The 19,029-nt window shown below is 33.0% G+C and overlaps 1 protein-coding gene across 1 annotated transcript in view; it reads right to left on the bottom strand.

Moving 5' to 3' along the window:
* LOC136041026 (urocanate hydratase-like) overlaps positions 1-19,029 on the bottom strand; it is an 88,051-nt gene that overhangs the window by 60,774 nt on the left and 8,248 nt on the right. Inside the window, exons 3-6 of the mRNA XM_065725546.1 lie at positions 8,185-8,315; positions 5,236-5,389; positions 2,947-3,137; positions 778-844 (exon numbers count right to left, since the gene is read on the bottom strand). Coding sequence (XP_065581618.1) covers positions 778-844; positions 2,947-3,137; positions 5,236-5,389; positions 8,185-8,315 — 543 coding nt within the window. The remainder of the gene's footprint in view (positions 1-777; positions 845-2,946; positions 3,138-5,235; positions 5,390-8,184; positions 8,316-19,029) is intronic.

Raw genomic sequence — 19,029 nt, 5'->3', positions numbered from 1 at the left:
TCAGTTACGAAGAGGCAATTTTAATCTCCGTGCTCTTTCCATTGTAGCTAAACAGTGCCATATTTTGTTTAAAAAAAGGGAAATTAAGCTGTTATTAATGATCTAAGCAAATTATGGTTTCCTTTCTCGAAATTGATTAAATGCCACAATATCTTATACTTAAGAAAGTTTGGAAAACCTTGTTCTTAGAAACAATCCTTAGATTTAATAAAAAAAAATAATCAAAGGGTAAAGTATATGGGAATATTTCTAATGGTGTATTTCTATTTTTTTTCTTCTTACTGTTAACAACCTCTGAATAGCGTTTAATTTCTTGTTATCAATTATATAGGGATAACTTTATCTTCTCAGCTATGACGTTCTTTTTCAGAACAGTAAGTATCACACTTTACATCATTGCTTTCTTTTTTTATTTCTTTTTTTTTCAGTTCTTTGTTTTGCTTTGAGCTCAATTCTCTTGCTGACATAATATTATTTTAAATGGTCCTTATGCTGCTACTTGCTTAAATTTGGGGTGCACTCGACGGAAAACTTTCTCAGGGTTAGTAGTAGTCTATTCAAAAACTTATCTGCCAATCTTGACACATGGTGTGATAATGTAAGACGTGTATTTTTACGGAGACTTACAACCAGATCAAAGTCAGTTGGTTTTCAGATAATCACACGAGAGCATGCGATTTTTTTTTTTGTTCTACCTAAGGCTCTTCAGATAGTTATTATGTATTTTTTTTTATTAAAAAAGTGCACTTAATGATAGTGTATTAAGAGGTAATATACCGTAGTCCCATGAACTATTCCTTGTGGGCCAATATAGCAGTAGCTCCCTGCTGTCATTTGTCCATACCTGCAAGAGTGATAAGTGTGAACAAATTGACCTTGCTCTGCAAATGTTTACGGGGTTTATTTTAATTGAATCAACGGCACTTCCTAGCTTTATGGAATGAGCTATTTCTTCTCAAATTTTCCTATACGATATTTCTTGTTTTTGTCTGAGTTGAGCTTAATCAAATAAATTTTTCGGTTTAAAACTGTATTGGTGACTTAATAAGAAAAGGTGTTGACCTTAAAGGTTTCCATACAATTGAGTCATCATGATATTTAACCTTAATAGAACTGACTCGCATGCAAACAAAAAACGTTCAAATGGAAATAACTCCATTTATTAGACAAAGAAAACAGAAAAGAAGGTATGGATATTTCGATCACATATAGAGCCATTAGATTGCCATCAGAGAAATATTAAAGCATTAAAATCAAAATTAACATATTTACAAAGAATGAAATAAAAACTTCCGACTTATTCGTTGGATTCGTCTGAGAGAGTTCAAAAACAGGGTTCATTCAAAGTCTGGAGTTGTAAGTTCTCTTCTTTAATGTTGCCTAAATGTAAGTTGAAATTCCAATGATGGTGTCAAAATGTTCCTCTTCTTCTAATTACAATATGAAATCTCCCCATACATACACCGTATTTTCCACGTAATACCTTAAATTATGTTGTTTTTTTTTACTTTTAAACATTTGAACGTTTATTTGTTTGTCATAGAAAGGCAATGCGGCCTTGAAAAAAAAAGACTCTCTTACAGTTTATATACTTATATGAATACTATAAATACAAAGGAAATAGTAAAAGAAGCACCTGTATTCTGTCATTGGGCGAAACAGTTTTACAACTAAAACGTTCAAGTGAGTAACTTTGTAGTTGAATCTAAAGTGTTTACATTAAAAAAAGGTTTAATTCTGAAGCATGATTTTAATATCTCTTTAGTGGCCAAGTTTGATTTTTCATTGGTAAAGTTAGTTATCGTCGATAGCTTAGCAAGGAAGGAGAATTCTGGGGGGGGGGGGGTAAAGGCTCTCATTTCACTCGAACTTTATGATGTCTGCTGAAAAACTTTACTTTAGATCGAAAGACTTCCCTAACTTTAGATCGACGCCCTCTCAGATATAAACTAATTCCATCCATTGTTTCTTCGAAGATAGTAATCAAAGGCAGTAGGGGAGGATGTGGGTTCCTGTCCTTCTAATCCGAATTACCTTCGATTAAATACTTTTGATTAAACACTGGAGATTAAAAAACCTTTCCCGAAAAGGGAAATCTACATATAGTATATTTTTATTTGCTTATAAAGGTAAACAATCATAAAAATAATGTCTTCGTTTGAATACTCTTTATTTGCTAGCAGATTTTAGTTGAGACAGAAAATATAACTATTGTAGATAACACTGACGTTAACTATGACGGGAGATTGGGTTCCTGTCATACTAATCTGTCTTATTTTCAATTAAATACTTTTTGATTACACACTAGCGATTAAGAAACTTTCTCCAAAGAGGAAAATCTACATATATTATATTGTTTATTTTCTTAAATAGTTAAAAAAAAAAAAAATAATAATGACTTCTCTTGATATGCTAGCAGATTTTAGCTGAGACAGAAAACATAACTGCTACAGATGGCACTGATATTAAAAATAGCATTATTCTAATTTTCTCTACAATGGATTATATATCTCCATTTATTTGGGTCATTACAATATTTTCGAAATACGTGTATTTTCGAATATATTTGTATGTACATTTTTTTTATTTTCATTTTTAAGGGTTCATAAAGGCCTTCAATAGCTTTGGTCACAATTCACATAGTTTCGCCGGTCAACTGTTGAAGGTAATCTTTTAATCACTTTTAACCGCTAATGACGAGATTTTGATAACACTAAATTGTAGCAGATGAGGCTTTTCATTGAGTTTTGTAATCAGATGAAAAAGTCAACGGAAAATTCTGATTGGTTCAAACTAGCGCAAGCTAAAGATCAGTATTTGTAAAATCTCGTTGTGAATGGACCTTAAAGAACAAAGGTAGTAAATTGTACTTTTTTACGTTTTCTGGTACTTATAGTTTTTGACTAGTGGCCAATAATGTAGACAAGTTTCTAACAAACTACATACATTGTTACTCCCAGGCCAAAGAGTCGATCATAATTTTCAGAGGTGGAATACTTCGGTATCATCATCCCGTTGGTAATTACTAGTCTTGGTGCTATCGGACTGGATGGAAACAGGCCACATGGATGACCAGAGTACATGACAAGTGTCTGATCTTCATCTAATTCTGATAAGTATTTCATAGTTAGCCGAAACTAAAAGATATAGAGTATCACAAAGATCTGCCAATGGAGCTGCTAGATGAAATAGTGTATTAGAAGATGTTTATCAAGATATGATGAAAAATAATACATATGGCCTGCCATAATATAAAGAAAAAACGATGAAAAATTGTGATTTTTTAAGGCAAGACGAAAATATTGAAAAAACAAACAAATATTTTGAAGGAACAATCGCCTCTCCTCTTCAGTGCGAGCAAAAAAAATATAGATAAAAAAATAATAAAAAGCAAAATAAAGAAAAATGTCAAAAAAAGACAAAGAAAAAAAAAAGCAGAGAGTCAATGTGAAAAAACGAATCAATAAAAAGCAGCGGCAGTCCAAGAGCTTTCGGATTTTCTGCAAATCATTGGATATTGGTGAATGACTCATTCGTTTGGTTGTTAGGTATTTGGTTTTTATTCTTCTAATTTTGCCTTTTATTGAATTTTTTCATCTTTTAAATTTTGTGGTTTTTTTTTGTTTTTATTGGCTTGTTTTTTCACATTGGCTCTCCACATTTGTTTTTGGTCTTTTCTTTGCCCCCTTTTTGGCATTTTCCTTAAATATATTTTTGATAACGCTGAAGAAGAGAGGCGGTTGTCCTTTCGAAAAATTTGTTTTGTTTTTCCAGTATCTTCGTTTGGCCATAAAAAAAATTCATTTTTGATAATTTCTTCTTTGTATTAAAAATACTTATTAAGAAAAAGATAAATAGCATAAAGCTTTCGAAAGTTGTAATAGTAGACTAAGTATCCGAAAAGGCAAAAATTACTTATATTAATTTCTGAAAGCTCATCAGTTCAAGATTCGATTTCATTATAAGTTTCATTTTATTTTCAATGTTGTAGCAAGTACAAAAGAAAATATTCGTAAAATAATTCATTTTGGGTAAAGTGCCAATGACACAGAAGGCTATGCATCATTAGCGCTGGATTATATCCTGAAATTAATTTTTTTACTATATGAGATGCGTATTAAATATGCTAATTTAAGTCAAACCAATAAGAAGTCCATACTGATTTTTTGTTTTTGAAAAATAATTAATAAGCACATCCTTTAAGAAGTTCTTTTATTTAATCATTTTTGTCAATGCAGCTTAAATCCTTAATATAAGTAGTAAATAGTATCTTTTTTCATTGAGAAATAAAACAAGAAAAATAAAAAGATGAAATGTCCGAAGGGTGCTCTGATAGCCTAGAACTATTGACCTGTACTATCGAATCTGTACACATCTGTCACATGTACATTTGCCATTTTTAAGAAACTTGGTGTATATTACTCAGATGAAAGAAAATAGGGAACTGAGGAGATTTTTTTTTTTTTTTTTTTTTTTTTTTTTTTTTTTTTTTTTTTTTTTTTTTTTTTTTTTTTTTTTTTTTAACGGCTGTTCTAGGAATACAAAATTTCTAGTGCAGTAACAGTATAGTCCGTAATGTAGGTGAACTTAAAAATTAAAACACTTATAAGACTAGTGGCACAAGAAGGGGTAAAAATAAAGAAGTATGCACAAGTTTGAATTTTAATCTGTAATATGAGATAGCACCAAATTTTACTGTTTTTATCAGAGACTAGCTAGAGTTTCCAGTTCCATCTGTTTTCTATAGTCTTTGGTTGTAATGATGATAGTTCTATGGCTGCAGTATATCTTAATTTTTTTCTTTCTTTGCTGAAATTAAATTTTTACTGAGATGCATATTAAGTTGTGCTAATTTAAATCACCCAAATAAGACCTCTATGAAAACTAATTTTGTGTTTTGAAAAAAAAAGAAGAAGCACATCTTTTCCGAAGTTCTTTTAATTATTTTTACTTAGATAGGTCCGACCAAACTGTGATTTGTATCTATTTTTTTTTAATATAATGAATTTTTTTCTTAAATATTTAGAATAAAGGTTAAAGCTATCCTTTCAGCTGGGTTTGCTGTGTTGATCCTGAGCGTATTTACCATTAAAATTTCTAAAATTCAAGCATTGTTAATGTTGGAGCTAAAAAGGCAATCATAACCCTTATTAGGGCAGACTTTTCAAAGCCCTGCTTTACATGGCCGGTTTGTGTTTCTATCATTACGATCATTTTCACTCAAAAATAGCTTACTTGGGCCCAGTTAGAAAAAACTTGACCGTTCCCTCCATATGTCACCAGTTCTTGCGGAAACTGAGCTACTTTCGAATCCAAATTGTTCATTATCATAAGCATTATTGCTGCCCCTTGTTTGCTCTTTGCTGGATATTGATCTATTGGGTATGCTCTGGAAGAAAAATTGAGTTAGTAGCCCACGCTGCTATAGATTGCAGTCGGTTTAGTCGCCCCTCTAGCGACCAAAAGACGATATCGTGATGCATTAAATAAAAACACAGATTAAACATTTTAATGAGAAACAATTACTGTACATTCATGCTTTAATCTAGGGGGTCGATGACGAATCGTGATAAAATCACGACTATATCACGACTATATATACACTAAATAAAAACACAGATCAAATATTTTTATTGAAAATCAGTTACTGTACATTCATACTTTAATCTAGCAGATTGATGACGAATCATGTCAAAATCGTCATGCACTAAATAAAAACACAGATCAAATATTTTTAATGAAAATCAATTATTGTGCATCCATACTTTAATCCGGCGGATCGATGACGAATCATGACGAAAAATGACAAAATAAGGACGATATTGTCATACACTAAATAAAAACACAGGTTAATTATTTTCAATGAAAATCAATTACTGTACATTCATGTTTTAATCCAGCGGGTCGACGACGAACAATGAAGAATAACGACGAAATTACGACCATTTCGTCGTGCACTAAATAAAAACACAGATCAAATATTTTTAATGAAAACCAATTACTGTGAATTCATACTTTAATCTAGCATGTCTTTGGCTACTGGTCACTGTCGAACTTGCAGAGGTATGTAGATTTCATGGGATGGGGGGGTTATTAGGCATAACAGGAGAAAAAGCCTCGGTTACGATACAATACTTCTTATGATACAATTGACATGAATGAATGTACTATAATTATAATAATTCATTTTCACCCTCTTGAAAAACATTAAAAATACTGATAGATGAGTAAACAAAGGAAAAAAGAAAACACAAAAAGACACAACAAAATACAATATAAGAAGTAAAAACCAACGAAGAATGAGTTTACATATCAATCAAACGAAACTAGACCATAGGAAATTAGAAAATGAGACACCTCTGATGAATAACAATACAGTTTAGACACGGATGCAATTTAGAGGAGAATCAGCGATGCTTTCTCTACGCTTTTGATATATTCACCAAAGTTACTCTATCTTCACCCTAATAAGTGGAAGGCCAAGAAAAAACTTACATTATAGGAAGAATTGTCCACAGATTATAAGGCATTCAGTATTGTTAAAAAAAACTTCCAAATCGGTGTAATAAAAACTATGGGGCTTAAGCTATTGCCTTGTAGAGCCTTCATAGGCAATTCTTATCAAACAGCCTTTTTTTTCCGCAAGCATACCATAAGTAACCATATACCATGCCATGCGCCAAAAACAGGCTCTAAGGTCTATAGATATTATCTGAAAAAATATAATATGCACTTACTTCAGTATACCGCTTAAGCCCAATAGTTAAAAGTTATATTGTATTCAATATGATTTTTTTTTCCTACCAGACCCTTCATTCCTTAAACTTACCAATTCTTTCCCCTTTCCTTCCTTTACTCTTTTGTGAAAAGCTAATATGAATTAAAACAAGTTTCTTTTGAAAGCATTCAAAATAAGAGTCATGCTCCATCCTGCTTAGATCATTTTCTAATTTTGTATGGCTTGAGAAGAATATTTCATCGCAATAACTCAAACCTATTGGTAATTACTCTGGAATCCCGCAATTTACTCGCACCCGTATGTACCGTGACACATATTTAACTATTCATCTATAATTAAAACAACAAGGTGATGTTATTTAAAGATATCAAAAGTAATATCATCTTCTGTGAATTGACCCTTTCTAAATTCGAACTGGTTGAAAGAAAATAAAGATCTGCTTCTCATACAACGTATCAGTCTTTTACAGAACTGGAATCATTTTTGGGTATAGTATTCTAAAAAAAAAAAAAAATAAATACATTCCATGCAGCTCTAAAAAAAAAAATTAAGATAATATTAAAAGTAGGTAGATTCTCAAAAGTAGGAAAAAATACAAATTAAAAAGTGACCTGTTTCATGTTGGTGAAAAGAGTCAGTCTTACCTTTAGCCACCCCATCCCCCCGTTCTCCCATCCTATCATCAACGTGTTTTCTATAGTTTTCTAGATATTTTGCATAACTTGACTAATTCTGAGTTTCTTTGCGATTTCTGAAGTTTTGTAGTTCTTGGGCAATTTCGAAATAATTGTCCAAGCAACAGAACGTATAGTGCTGCCACCTTTAATGCCATGCAACAAGTAGTTTCAGGCAATTTTGAAATACCTAGAGTAACCACACTTCTAAATATCACGCTATGCTCCCTACCAAGAGAAGTTACAAGCCTTTCTTTATCAGCATGGTGCCCTTAAGAAGATGGCTGAAAAGTTCAACTTCTATTTAAAGAGGCAAAGATCTTTCTTGAGCATAAAAAAACTTTGGATATGTTTAATCCACTTTAGCTTCGTCAGAAAACGAGAGCCAGAATGGCCACCAGGATTTCAGAAAACTCAGTGGCCACACAAGACGAGTTAGTACTGTCTCTACTAAAGTGTAGCTTTAGTGCAGATTTAAACGTAAGTAAATGGAAAATTATGTAGCTCGGTAATTTAGCCGTTACTCAGAAAACTAAATTGAAAGAGGAACGTAAAATTTTAATTGCCATTAAAAAACAAGATGTTAAAAAATTCGTCTGAACACTTCGGGTTTTTAGTAAGGTATAAATACAATTGCATATTTTGTACTGCTCCTCAGAAGAGTGAATATTCACATTGATTAGGCATCACAGGAGAACTAACACTTTTTTTAAAGCCCCTTGCGACTTTTTCGAAGCTATTTTACAATTTTTATCTATAATTTTCTATTACCTTAGTTCCATAGTTGGCATGAATCTATACATATATATATGACCAAACTGGTTCAATTCTTCGGCAAACTCTTGGGAAAGCTCTTCATGAACATTTGGTGGGAAATAACGAAGAGCATTTCTTAAAGCAAGCTGAAATGAAAATAAGGACACATTATGATGCCGTTTTTTAGGGTTTCATTTACTATTTAGCCGGGTCGCTCCTTCCTACAGTTTGTTACCACGAACTGTTGGATAGTAAGAATTGTTAACTAATAAAAGCAATTCAAGTAAAATGAAAGACAATATTATCATCAGAAATTATTTTGTAAAATGAGGAGATATGTTTCTCTAAAAGTGATTTAAAGAATTTCAAAAAGGGATTCCCAGAGAAAAATGATGGTTAAATTGTATCAAAATAAGATTGGAAAGGTGACCCTAATTATCAAATTTATTCTCACTCTCTGTGTAAACGTCCCACTTTTAGTACCGGTATACAGTGTCGTATCCAGGATTTTTTTTTCAGTTGGGGGGGGGGGATAATACAAAGATTTTACAGAGGGGGGTGGTTAAATTTTTTCAAGGTATCAAATCATTGTTTATGTTCATTACTTTAGCGTTTTTACAAGTCATACAAGCATTTTTGTATGCTTTTTTTATCATTTAAAAGCTAACTATTTTCTAGAAATGTTTTATGCTGGCTCACTGCGGGCTGAGAATTTGAGAAAGACTTTCCAGGAACCGATAAATATCAAATAAAATAGTTTAAAATAGGATAATATAGAGGGTAAATGGACAATTCTAAGAAAATAATATGTGGAATAGCAGATGATAACTTAGAGAGGAAGGCTAGAAACAGCAGCTAGGCAGCTAGAGATATTAATAAAGATGCTTTGAGTTTAATAGAGAAGAGTTCTCGACGAAGCGTATTTTAATAATAAATCACAAAATCAGGGAATTGCTCTTATCATTTTCATCCACCTTCCCTCTAAAACACCCTTTTCTGCATTATGTGGAAGTTTCACCTTAATTACCTAGATTTTTTTTATTTAATCACTACAAAAATTGGAAATTCTTGAAACTGTTTTATATTTTAAATGCCTAGAAGCATTAGGGTGACACTTTGAAGGATGTTGAGGGGTATATTTATAAGAAAGGCGTGATTATTTATAAGAAAGGCGTTATTATTTGATTATTTCTCTTAACTCTACTTTTAAAAGAGTAAGAAACTTTAGTGTAAAGAGCGGGGCGTTGAGGAGGAAAAGCCCCTGTCATATACGGAGTAATTTTTTTTCGTTTTAAGTTTTAATGTTGCTTCTTAATTTCATTTTAAAAAAACTTTTTTTTTATTTAATTTCTGGACGTTTTTGAATTAATTCGTATTTTGATCTTGGCTCTCCGCACATACATAATTAAAACGAAATTTGCATATTAATTAATTGCAATTAATCGGAAGGATTTTGAGAAAAAAGGAGCGAGGGAGGAGGCCAAGTTACCCTCCAATTTTTTGATTACTTAAAAAGGCAACTAGAACTTTTAATTTTTTACGAACGTTTTCATTGGTAAAAAATATACGTAACTTACGACTTAAATCACGTAAAGAACTTCTATATTCGTATGTTTTTATTGGGTATATAAAGGGTTCAACCCTCGTCGATACCTCGCTCATTACACTAAAGCTTAAATTTTGTCCCAATTCCTTAAGAATGAACTCTGAATCACAAAGGCCGTAGAATAAATAGTTGAAATAACTAAAATAATTTAGCGTAAAGAGTGAGGTATAACGAGGATGTAAACCCCTCATATGCGTAATAATTTTTTTTCGTTTTAGGTTTTAATGCTGCTCCTTACTTTCAGTAGAAAAAACTTTTCATATTTATTTTTTCATTGTTTTTTCAAATAATGCTATAATATCCTACGCCCTCATCATTGAAATTTTATTCCCACATGAGAAGTTCCTCCATAGAAATATCCTCCCAAGTAACTCCCCTCCCTTCAACTCTCCCATCTAAACCAAAAAATCTCCCTGAAAACGTCTGTACACTTCCCAGTAACCATTACTATATGTAAACACAGGTCAAAGTTTGTAACCTGTAGCCCCTCCCACGGGGACTGCGGAAGAGTAGGTCGTCCCCAAAGACATAGTTATTAGGTTATTCGACTATGATGAATAAAATGGCTATCAAGAATTTTGATCCAATGACTTTTGGGATAAAATTAGCGTGGGAGGGGGCCTAGGTGCCCTCCAATTTTTTTGTCACTTAAAAAGGGGACTAGAACTTTTAATTTCCGTTAGAACGAGCCCTCTTGCGACATTCTAGGATCACTCAGTCGATACGATCACCCCTGGGGAAAAATACAAACATCCGTGATCTGTCCTCTGGCAAAAAATACGAAATTCTACATTTTTGTAGATAGGAGCTTGAAACTTCTACAACAAGGTTTTCTGATACGCTGAATCTGATGATGTGAATTTCGCTAAGATTATACGAATTTTAGGGTGTGTTTCCCCCTATTTTCTAAAATGAGGCAGATTTTCTCAGGCTCTTAACTTTTGATGGGTAAGACTAATCTTGATGAAACTTATATATTTAAAATCAACATTAAAATTCAATTCTTTTGATGTAAATATTGGTATCAAAATCCCATTTTTTAGAGTTTCGGTTACCATCGAGCCGAGTCGCTCCTTACTACAGTTCGTTACCGCGAACTGTTTGATTTCTTTTCCCCCATGACATATTGCTCCAATGAAAGATCCTCTCACATAGCCCCCTTCCATCGACCCCCCCTCCCCACTAAACCAAAAAATCCCCCTTAAAACGTCTTTCACACTTCCCAATAACCATTATTGTATGTAAACACTGGTCAAAGTTTGTAACTTGGAACCCCTCCCCCGGGGACTAACAAAAATCGAACTTAAGTTGAAAGAGCGAAGTATTGACGAAAGGAGGAACTCCCTCATATCCGTAATAATTTCCACTTGTTTTAAGCTTTAATACGGCTCCATATTTTCAGTTAATTTTTAATCAAATTTAAGTAATGCTGGGAAATCCGACGCTCCCTCCATCGAAAATTCGCTTTCCCCACGAAAAATTCCTCCAATGAATCCACCCATGTAAACCCAGATCCCCCCCCCTAACAGAAAAATATCCCTTGACAATATCTGTATAGTTACCGATGACCAATATTATATGTAAACAATAGGCAAAGCTCATAAGTTTAATCTCATAATAAAAAAGTAGTATCCCACCCCTCAATTAGTGCATAACATTATTGATACTTTCTTTTGAAGTTCTGTATTCACTCTCACTTCTTTATTTTAATGTAATGATTTAATGATTAAAAATTTACAAAAGACAGTGAACAAGTAAATTGTTCATGTTGAATATGCAAGGTTCTTTTTATACTCTAACTCTAAAAATTTTTAAATGATTACCCAACTATACAAAAACGTTTATACTAATCAGGCATCTATTAATAATTGAAGAATTCTTCTTTGTTTGCTATATAAAATAAATTCTGGAAGGTTTTACTGATTGTAAAGTTGTGGAAGAAACATTACTATCAGCCAACCTGAAAGAACATCCATCTTTAACTGAGTACTCTATCCATTTCTTTCACGGTTAAAGGTCGCTCCGTATACACAGTCCGGTACCACGGACTTTTGGATTCAAGAAAATCTCTTATGTTGGTTATGGTTAGTATTGCAGCAGAAAAAGTAAGCTCAGCTGCCACGGAAGTGTACTCGAAAATGAGTAGGCTTAAGGCCTACTCACAGTTTTAAACACTTGCCTAGTTTAAAACATGGCTAGCTGACATTGATTCCACTAGGTAAAGTAAAAATAAACATGAAGCACATGTCTAGCTTATATAATAAGCAAATTCTGAACTTTGATAATAAGCACGTGCTCTTTTCGTCGTAATTTTGTCAATGTAAAATGACTAACTACTTAATGGTTATACATGTGCACACGAAGGACAAGTTCAAGCTTATAATCCCCTTCCGTCCCCAAGTGATGAATTTTTCTTAATTTTTCGCATTAAAATTTACTATTTGCTGTAATATTACCTATTTTATAGAATTTTGTCTCGCTCCTATTTGCATGGCCTTTTTCAGGCTGAAATTTGACGTAAAATTCTCGCGAAGATCCTGTATATTAATATTAAAAAAAAAAAAAAAAAAAAAAAAAAAAAAAGTTCAAAACTAGATTAGACTATTTCACAAGAAATCTATTTATTAAGAAGGCATTGCCCCTAAACTGAATTAAAATATAGCCCTAACTTCATTTTTAAATAAAAATATGGAGCCTTTTTTCTTACTAAACAAGGGAAACTAGTAGGAGAGGAGACAACTGCAATTTGGAATTTTTAAAATAGATTTATATGCTCCAGGTGCTATATGGGTCTTATGTTATATTTCATTTGTAAAATACGCCTATAGTTTTTAAAACATTGAGGATTTTGACTTTTTTTTTGCTTTTACTTACATAAAAAGCTAAAATATAAAATTTTATAGATATAAATCACTAGGCTAGAGAAAAATTTAAATTTAGCTAACTTGTAGCGATTAACTACACAAACATTGCTAAAGGCATCTTAGATTAATCATACTAAAAACAATCTGCATAAATGTTCCTAGAAGCATTCTGCACTAATTAAAATAATAATGAAAAAAGAAAAAAAAAAGAATCACTGAAAAAGTCACCGTATTCACCAAGCTATACCTCCAAGAATCCCGATAACCTCACTGCTCTAGGGCAAATACTGTAAACTGTGAAATTTCCGATTATTTACATGCAAGATTTATCACTACAAAAAGTGGAAATTCTCGAATCTGTTTTATATCCTAAATGCCTAGGAGCATTAGGGTGAAACTTTGAAGGATGTTGAGGGGTATATTTATAAGAAAGGCGTATGTGCACATTTGTGATATGCCGAGGGTATTAGGTTGAAACTTTCAGAATATGTTGAAAAGGATGTGTAAAAGTGGTGTTAGTATAACAAACCATCCTCTCATTCTCTTTTTAGCTACTCTCTCTCAAAAGATATTTAATCAAAATTTGAAATATCCATCTTATTAAGAAAAAAAAAATAAAAAAATAAAAAAATAAACACGCACCCGTGATTTGTCTTCTGGCAAAAAATGTAAAATTCCACATTTTTGTAGATAGGAGCTTGAAACTTCTAGAGTAGGGTTCTCTGATACGCTGAATCTGAAGGTGTCATTTCCGTTAAAATCCTACGACTTTTAGGGGGTGTTTCCCCCTATTTTCCTAAATAAGGCAAATTTTCTCAGGCTCGTAACTTTTGATGGCTAAGACTAAACTTGATGAAACTTATATATTTAAAATCAGCACTAAAATGCGATTCCTTTGATGTAGCTATTGATATCAAAATTCAATTTTTTAGAGTTTTGGTTACTATTGAGCCGGATCGCTCCTTACTACAGTTCGTTACCAGGAACTGTTTGAAAAGTTTAAAGGTTGAACAACTTTTGGTCAAGGGATTGCATAGCCCCAAAAGCCCGTAGGGCATAGGCAAGCAATGCTAATCCGTTATTGTTAACGCAGAAGATTTTTATTGGGAAAAGGGGATATTTTCATCCTGTGTCTCTAGAAGGGAATAGGTAACTAAGGTGAAACTTCCACATAATGCAGAAAAGGGTGTTTTAGAGGGAAGGGGGAATTCCCTGATTTTATGATTTATTATTAAAATACGCTTCGTCGAAAACTCTTCTCTATTAAACTCAAGGCATTTTTATTAGTATTTTTAGCTGCGTTCCTAACCTTCCTCTCTAAGTTATCATCTGTTATTCCACATATTATTTTCTTAGAATCGTCCATTCATCCTCTATATTATCCTATTTTAGACTGTTTTATTTGACATTTATCGGTTCATGTAAAGTCTTTCTCCAATTCTCAGCCCGCAGTGAGCTAACATAAAACACTTCTATAAATAGTTAGCTTTTGTGAAAACTTAGAATATATACCAGCAAGGATGTATTTTGGAGGGGGTATGTTAGGGAGTTTAAACAGCGCCCCTTCGTCCAAAAAATGTTTGTCTGACTTGTAAAAACGCTAAAGTAATGAATATAAACAATGTTTTGATGCCTTAAAAAAATTTAACTACCCTCCTCAGTAAAATCCTTTTATTATCCCCCCCCAACTGAAAAAAAGTCCTAGATACTAGGCCCTGTATATCGGTACTAAAAATTGGGACGTTTACATAGAGAGTGAGATTAAATTTGATAATTAGGGTCACCTTTCCAGTCTTATTTTGATAGAATTTAGCCATCATTTCTCTCTGGAAATTTCCTTTTGAAATTCCCTTTCAGAGATTCTTCAAATCTCTTTTAGAGAAACAGGATTTTCCTCATTTGAAGGAGCAACCCGGCTCAATAGTAAACGAAACTCTAAAAAACGGTATTTTGATGCTAATAGATACATCAAAAGAATTGGATTTGTATGATGATTTTAAATATGTAAGTTCAATCAAATTTAGTCTAACTCGTCAAAAGTTTTGAGCCTGAGAAAATTTGGCTTGTTTCGGAAAATAGGAGGAAAAACCCCCTAAAATGTATAGAAACTTAAGAAAAATCACACCCTCTTATTCAGCTTATCAGAGAAACCAATTGTACAAATTTCAAGCTTTTATCTAGAATAATGTGGAATTTCGTATTTTTTGCCAGAAGCCCGATCACGGGTGCGTGTTTATTTGTTTTCTTTTTTCTTAGGGGTGATCGTGTCAGCACAGTGCTCTAGAATGTTGGAGAGGGCTCATTCTGACGGAAATTATAAGTTGTAGTGCCCTTTTTAAGTGACTGAAAAAATTAGAGGGCACCTAGGCCCCCTCCTACGCTCATTTTGTTTCCAAAGTTAACGGATTGAAATTTTGAGATAGCCATATTGTTCAACATAGTCAAATGATCTAATAACAATGTCTTTGGGGACGACTTACTCCCTCACAGTCCAAGGGCGAAGGGCTGAAATTTACAAAATTTGACCAGTATTTATGCATAATAAGGGTTATTGGGAAATGCAGAGACGTTTTCAGGGGGATTTTTTTGGCTGGGAGGGAGGGTTGAGGGTATTTGTTCCCTTTTCAACGCCCTGCTCTTTACGCTAAAGTTTTTTAATGTTAAATAAAGAAGAATTGAGAGAAAAAGTCAAACTTTAGCGTATAGAGCAGGACGTTGAGAAGGGAACAGCCCCTTTCATACACGGAGTAATTTCTGTTCGTTTTAAGTTTTAATGTCGCTCCTTACTTTCAGTTTAAAAAACTAGTTTTTTATATAATTTTAAATAAGACGACTGTCATTTTGTGTTTCTGTGATGAGAATCTGACAATTAATTTATCCCCAAAAACAAATTCTGTGTCAGTTATCCTACATATTGAAAAACGATATGAATTCCCGATTCCTAAGATCTGGAAGACCCTGTATAATTCTAAATTTCCTAAAAATTAGACTAATAAGACATATTTATCTGCTTTGTTAAAATTACACAGGGAAATAGCTTTTATCATCGCACTGTAGTAGTAGTAGTAGACAGGTTTAATAGCAAAAACTTGACAGCTATCGCTGATTTGTGTTTCTTTACAACATATACAAAATCAAACTACACTTGTAAATATAAATCAAACTATAAATATTAACTCTTATTATACATTTTGACGAAAACCGGGACGAAAGAATTACCATATCGGTTTGTTCTTGCTTTAACGGGAACTAACTTATCTTGCTTTCTCGGTCTTGATGGTAGAGGTTGATCAGGTAGAATGTCACGGTGCTGAGATTTAGAAAGCAAGTACTTTCCGAAACTCATTATCAGAGTTCCGTACCGGTTTTGGAGTGACGGCAGTCCTAGCACTTCCAGAGCCTTTTCGTAGGAGATGTCACGGCGGCCCAAGATGATCGATACCGCTCGCTTCTGAACCGATTCAAGCTCCTGACAAAAATAAACTGTTCTAAGTGCTGAGGGCACCCAAACAGGGCACGCATATTCCAGAATGGGGCGGACATACGCTATGTATGCATAATTAATACTCTCTGTGTTTGCACTGAACCTACGCATACCGTTTAAAGTCTGTAGATTAGCGTTTGCACTTTTAACCACGTTTTCAATATGTGCGGCAAAGCTGAAGTCATTGGAAAAAGTAACTCCAAGGATCTTGATACTGTTTGTTAGAAGGAATGGAACATTTGGCTCCATAACATCACTTTTTAGCGGGTTAAAGCGCACTATCTTCGACTTGTTCACATTAATCTCAAGATTTTGCTCCGCGCACTCTTTTATCAGCGTGTAACGTCATCCTACACGAAAACGACCAGACTTTCCCTCTTAACTCCTAATAACATATTTAGGGGCACGGAGGACCAGGGACGGAATTAGTTTTAGCTCTTGAATTTATACAGAACTAGTTTGAACACAAAGGCGAATCAATCTAGCTCCGTACAGTCCAGTGAAAATACGAATTGGCTCAGTATATAAGACACAGAAATGTTTTTGAAACCAAAATGCTCAAAAAATGCACTAAATAACTTATTTAAACACATGATGATTTGGCAATTAAAAAGTATTTTACTAGAACAAACAAGTATTTATCCGATGTATTGTCGGTAGATTTGTCTAGTAGTAAACTATAGAACGAATCTTTGAGCTCTGCGAATTTTCATCCTTCTGTAGAATTTTCTTTGTGATAGAAGTCATTTTCGTTCAACCAAGCTCCATGTCTTGGACTACTTTCGAATCTTTTGCTATTACTTTCAGTGTCTTGCGCAGTGTCTTGCATCATTGCACAGGAAAATTCTCTCACCGTTCACCACCAACAATAACAACATGAAGCCCCTCTAAAACTCAAAATTACATCAAACAATCATCTTCACCAATCAAATCCAACCAATCACCACATGTTTTTAAATTCAAATATCATGCGTGCGCTTTTCTTTGCCATAGATCACAGGATCAGAACAAAAAATACCAGATGGTTCATAGTCTGTCGCTGTGCCGAAAATTTTACTTTAGCTTGGTCGGAAAATTCGATAAACCATCTTTGGTTTTTGTTTTATTGATGTTACGTAATGAATTGTTCTACATCGTCTTTGATTAAGCTATCTTAAGGCGGAAAAAGCTTGGAGGCCACTATTGATTGCTAATTTAGCTACGTTCTGCATAATTAGGCTACATCTTGCAAGACTGGTCAGGTGGGGAAAAATAATACTTCAAGCAATTCGAGTAAAGACTTTACTCGAGTTAAGTGTTCTTTCAGGTTGGCTGATAATAATGTTTCTTCGACAACTTTAAAATCAGTAAAACCTTTCAAAAATTGTTGTTCAACAACTTTAACATCTTTCTTCGTAAATTAGAAAATACATGATTGGTTTATACCTTTTTGTATAATTGGGTAAACCATTTTAATTTTTTAGTTATAAAGTATAAAAGGAACCTAAAATATTCAAAATCTAAAATTTAACATGTTTTCTGTTTTTTATAAAATTTTAATCATAAGACCATTTTGTTGAAATAGTGAAGATGAAGAGAATACAGGACTTCAAAAGAAAGTAGCAATAATTTTATGTACTAATAGGGGGTTGGATACTCCTAGCTGATACTAAATTACAATGTATTTTAATTTTGGAATTACCAGTAAAATTATCTAGTTTAAGCTTCAGAAATTTAACAGTGAAAATTACATATAAAAATTACAAACTAAAAAGGGGTGAGGGGGAGATTATATAATACATTGAGCTGAATAACTTGGTTTCTCTACCCCCATTCCTTCTAAATATTAAATAAATAAAAAACTAGTTGTTTTAACTGAAAGTCAGGAGCGACATCAAAACTTAAAACGAACAGAAATTACTCCGTATATGAAATGGGTTGTCCCCTACGCAATCCCTCGCTCTTTACGCTAAAGTTTTTAATTGTTTTAAAAAGTAGAATTGTGGCAAACAGTCAAACTTTAGTGTAAAGAGCGAGGGATTGTGGAGGGGACAACCCTTTTCATATACGGAGTAATTTCTGTTCGTTTTAAGTTTTAATGTCGCTCCTTACTTTCAGTTAAAAAAAAAACTAGCTTTTTTTATTTAATTTCTGAACGTTTTTGAATTAATGTATGTTTGATTTTGGCTCTCCGCACATAAATTATCAAATTGAAATTTGTATATTAATTCTTTTTTTTGGCTAAATGGCTTTCTCTTAGTTTGGATCAGGTGATTTTGAGAAATAAGGGGTGGGGAAGGAGGCTTAGTTGCCCTCCAATTTTTCAGTTACTTAAAAAGGCAACTAGAACTTTCAATTTTTAACGAACGTTTTTATTAGTACAAAATATACGTAACTTACGTAACAAACTTTTATATTCTTATATTTTTATTATGTATACGAGGGGGTTTGTACCCTCGTTAAAGAGTTCTATGGGTGAAGAGTTCTCTGGTTTCTTATTTACTAAATTAATCATTTACTAAATTGTTCGATTTTTTGGTTTGATGGATTGATGATGGGAAATTCCAAAAAGGTTTTTATTTCATTTTTGATATTTCTTGTTTTTTTGTTGTTGTTAGTTGTCGTCACCTTTCATAAGCTGATTGAGGCCTAGTGGGGTGATTAATTATCTAAACAACCTTTAAACAACAAAAGAATGAGTAGAATAATTTTGAAAACATTGTATTTGCAGTGCTTTACAGGATCGCTGGAGGTGATAAACTAGTCAAAATATTTATAACTTTCCCACGTTCAATAAACTATCATAACATGTGAGGCATTAGCAATCCTCTTTGATCCATTAAAGAGTGCAAAAGTAAGATTTTGTTTTACGAACTATTGTTGGCACGTCCCTGACCTGTATAGAACTTGAGTTCTTAATTAACTTT

The sequence above is a fragment of the Artemia franciscana genome, chromosome 21, assembly GCF_032884065.1.
Source record: "Artemia franciscana chromosome 21, ASM3288406v1, whole genome shotgun sequence".
Classification (NCBI taxonomy): Eukaryota; Metazoa; Arthropoda; class Branchiopoda; order Anostraca; family Artemiidae; genus Artemia; species Artemia franciscana.
This window is presented reverse-complemented; position numbering and strand designations above follow the sequence as displayed.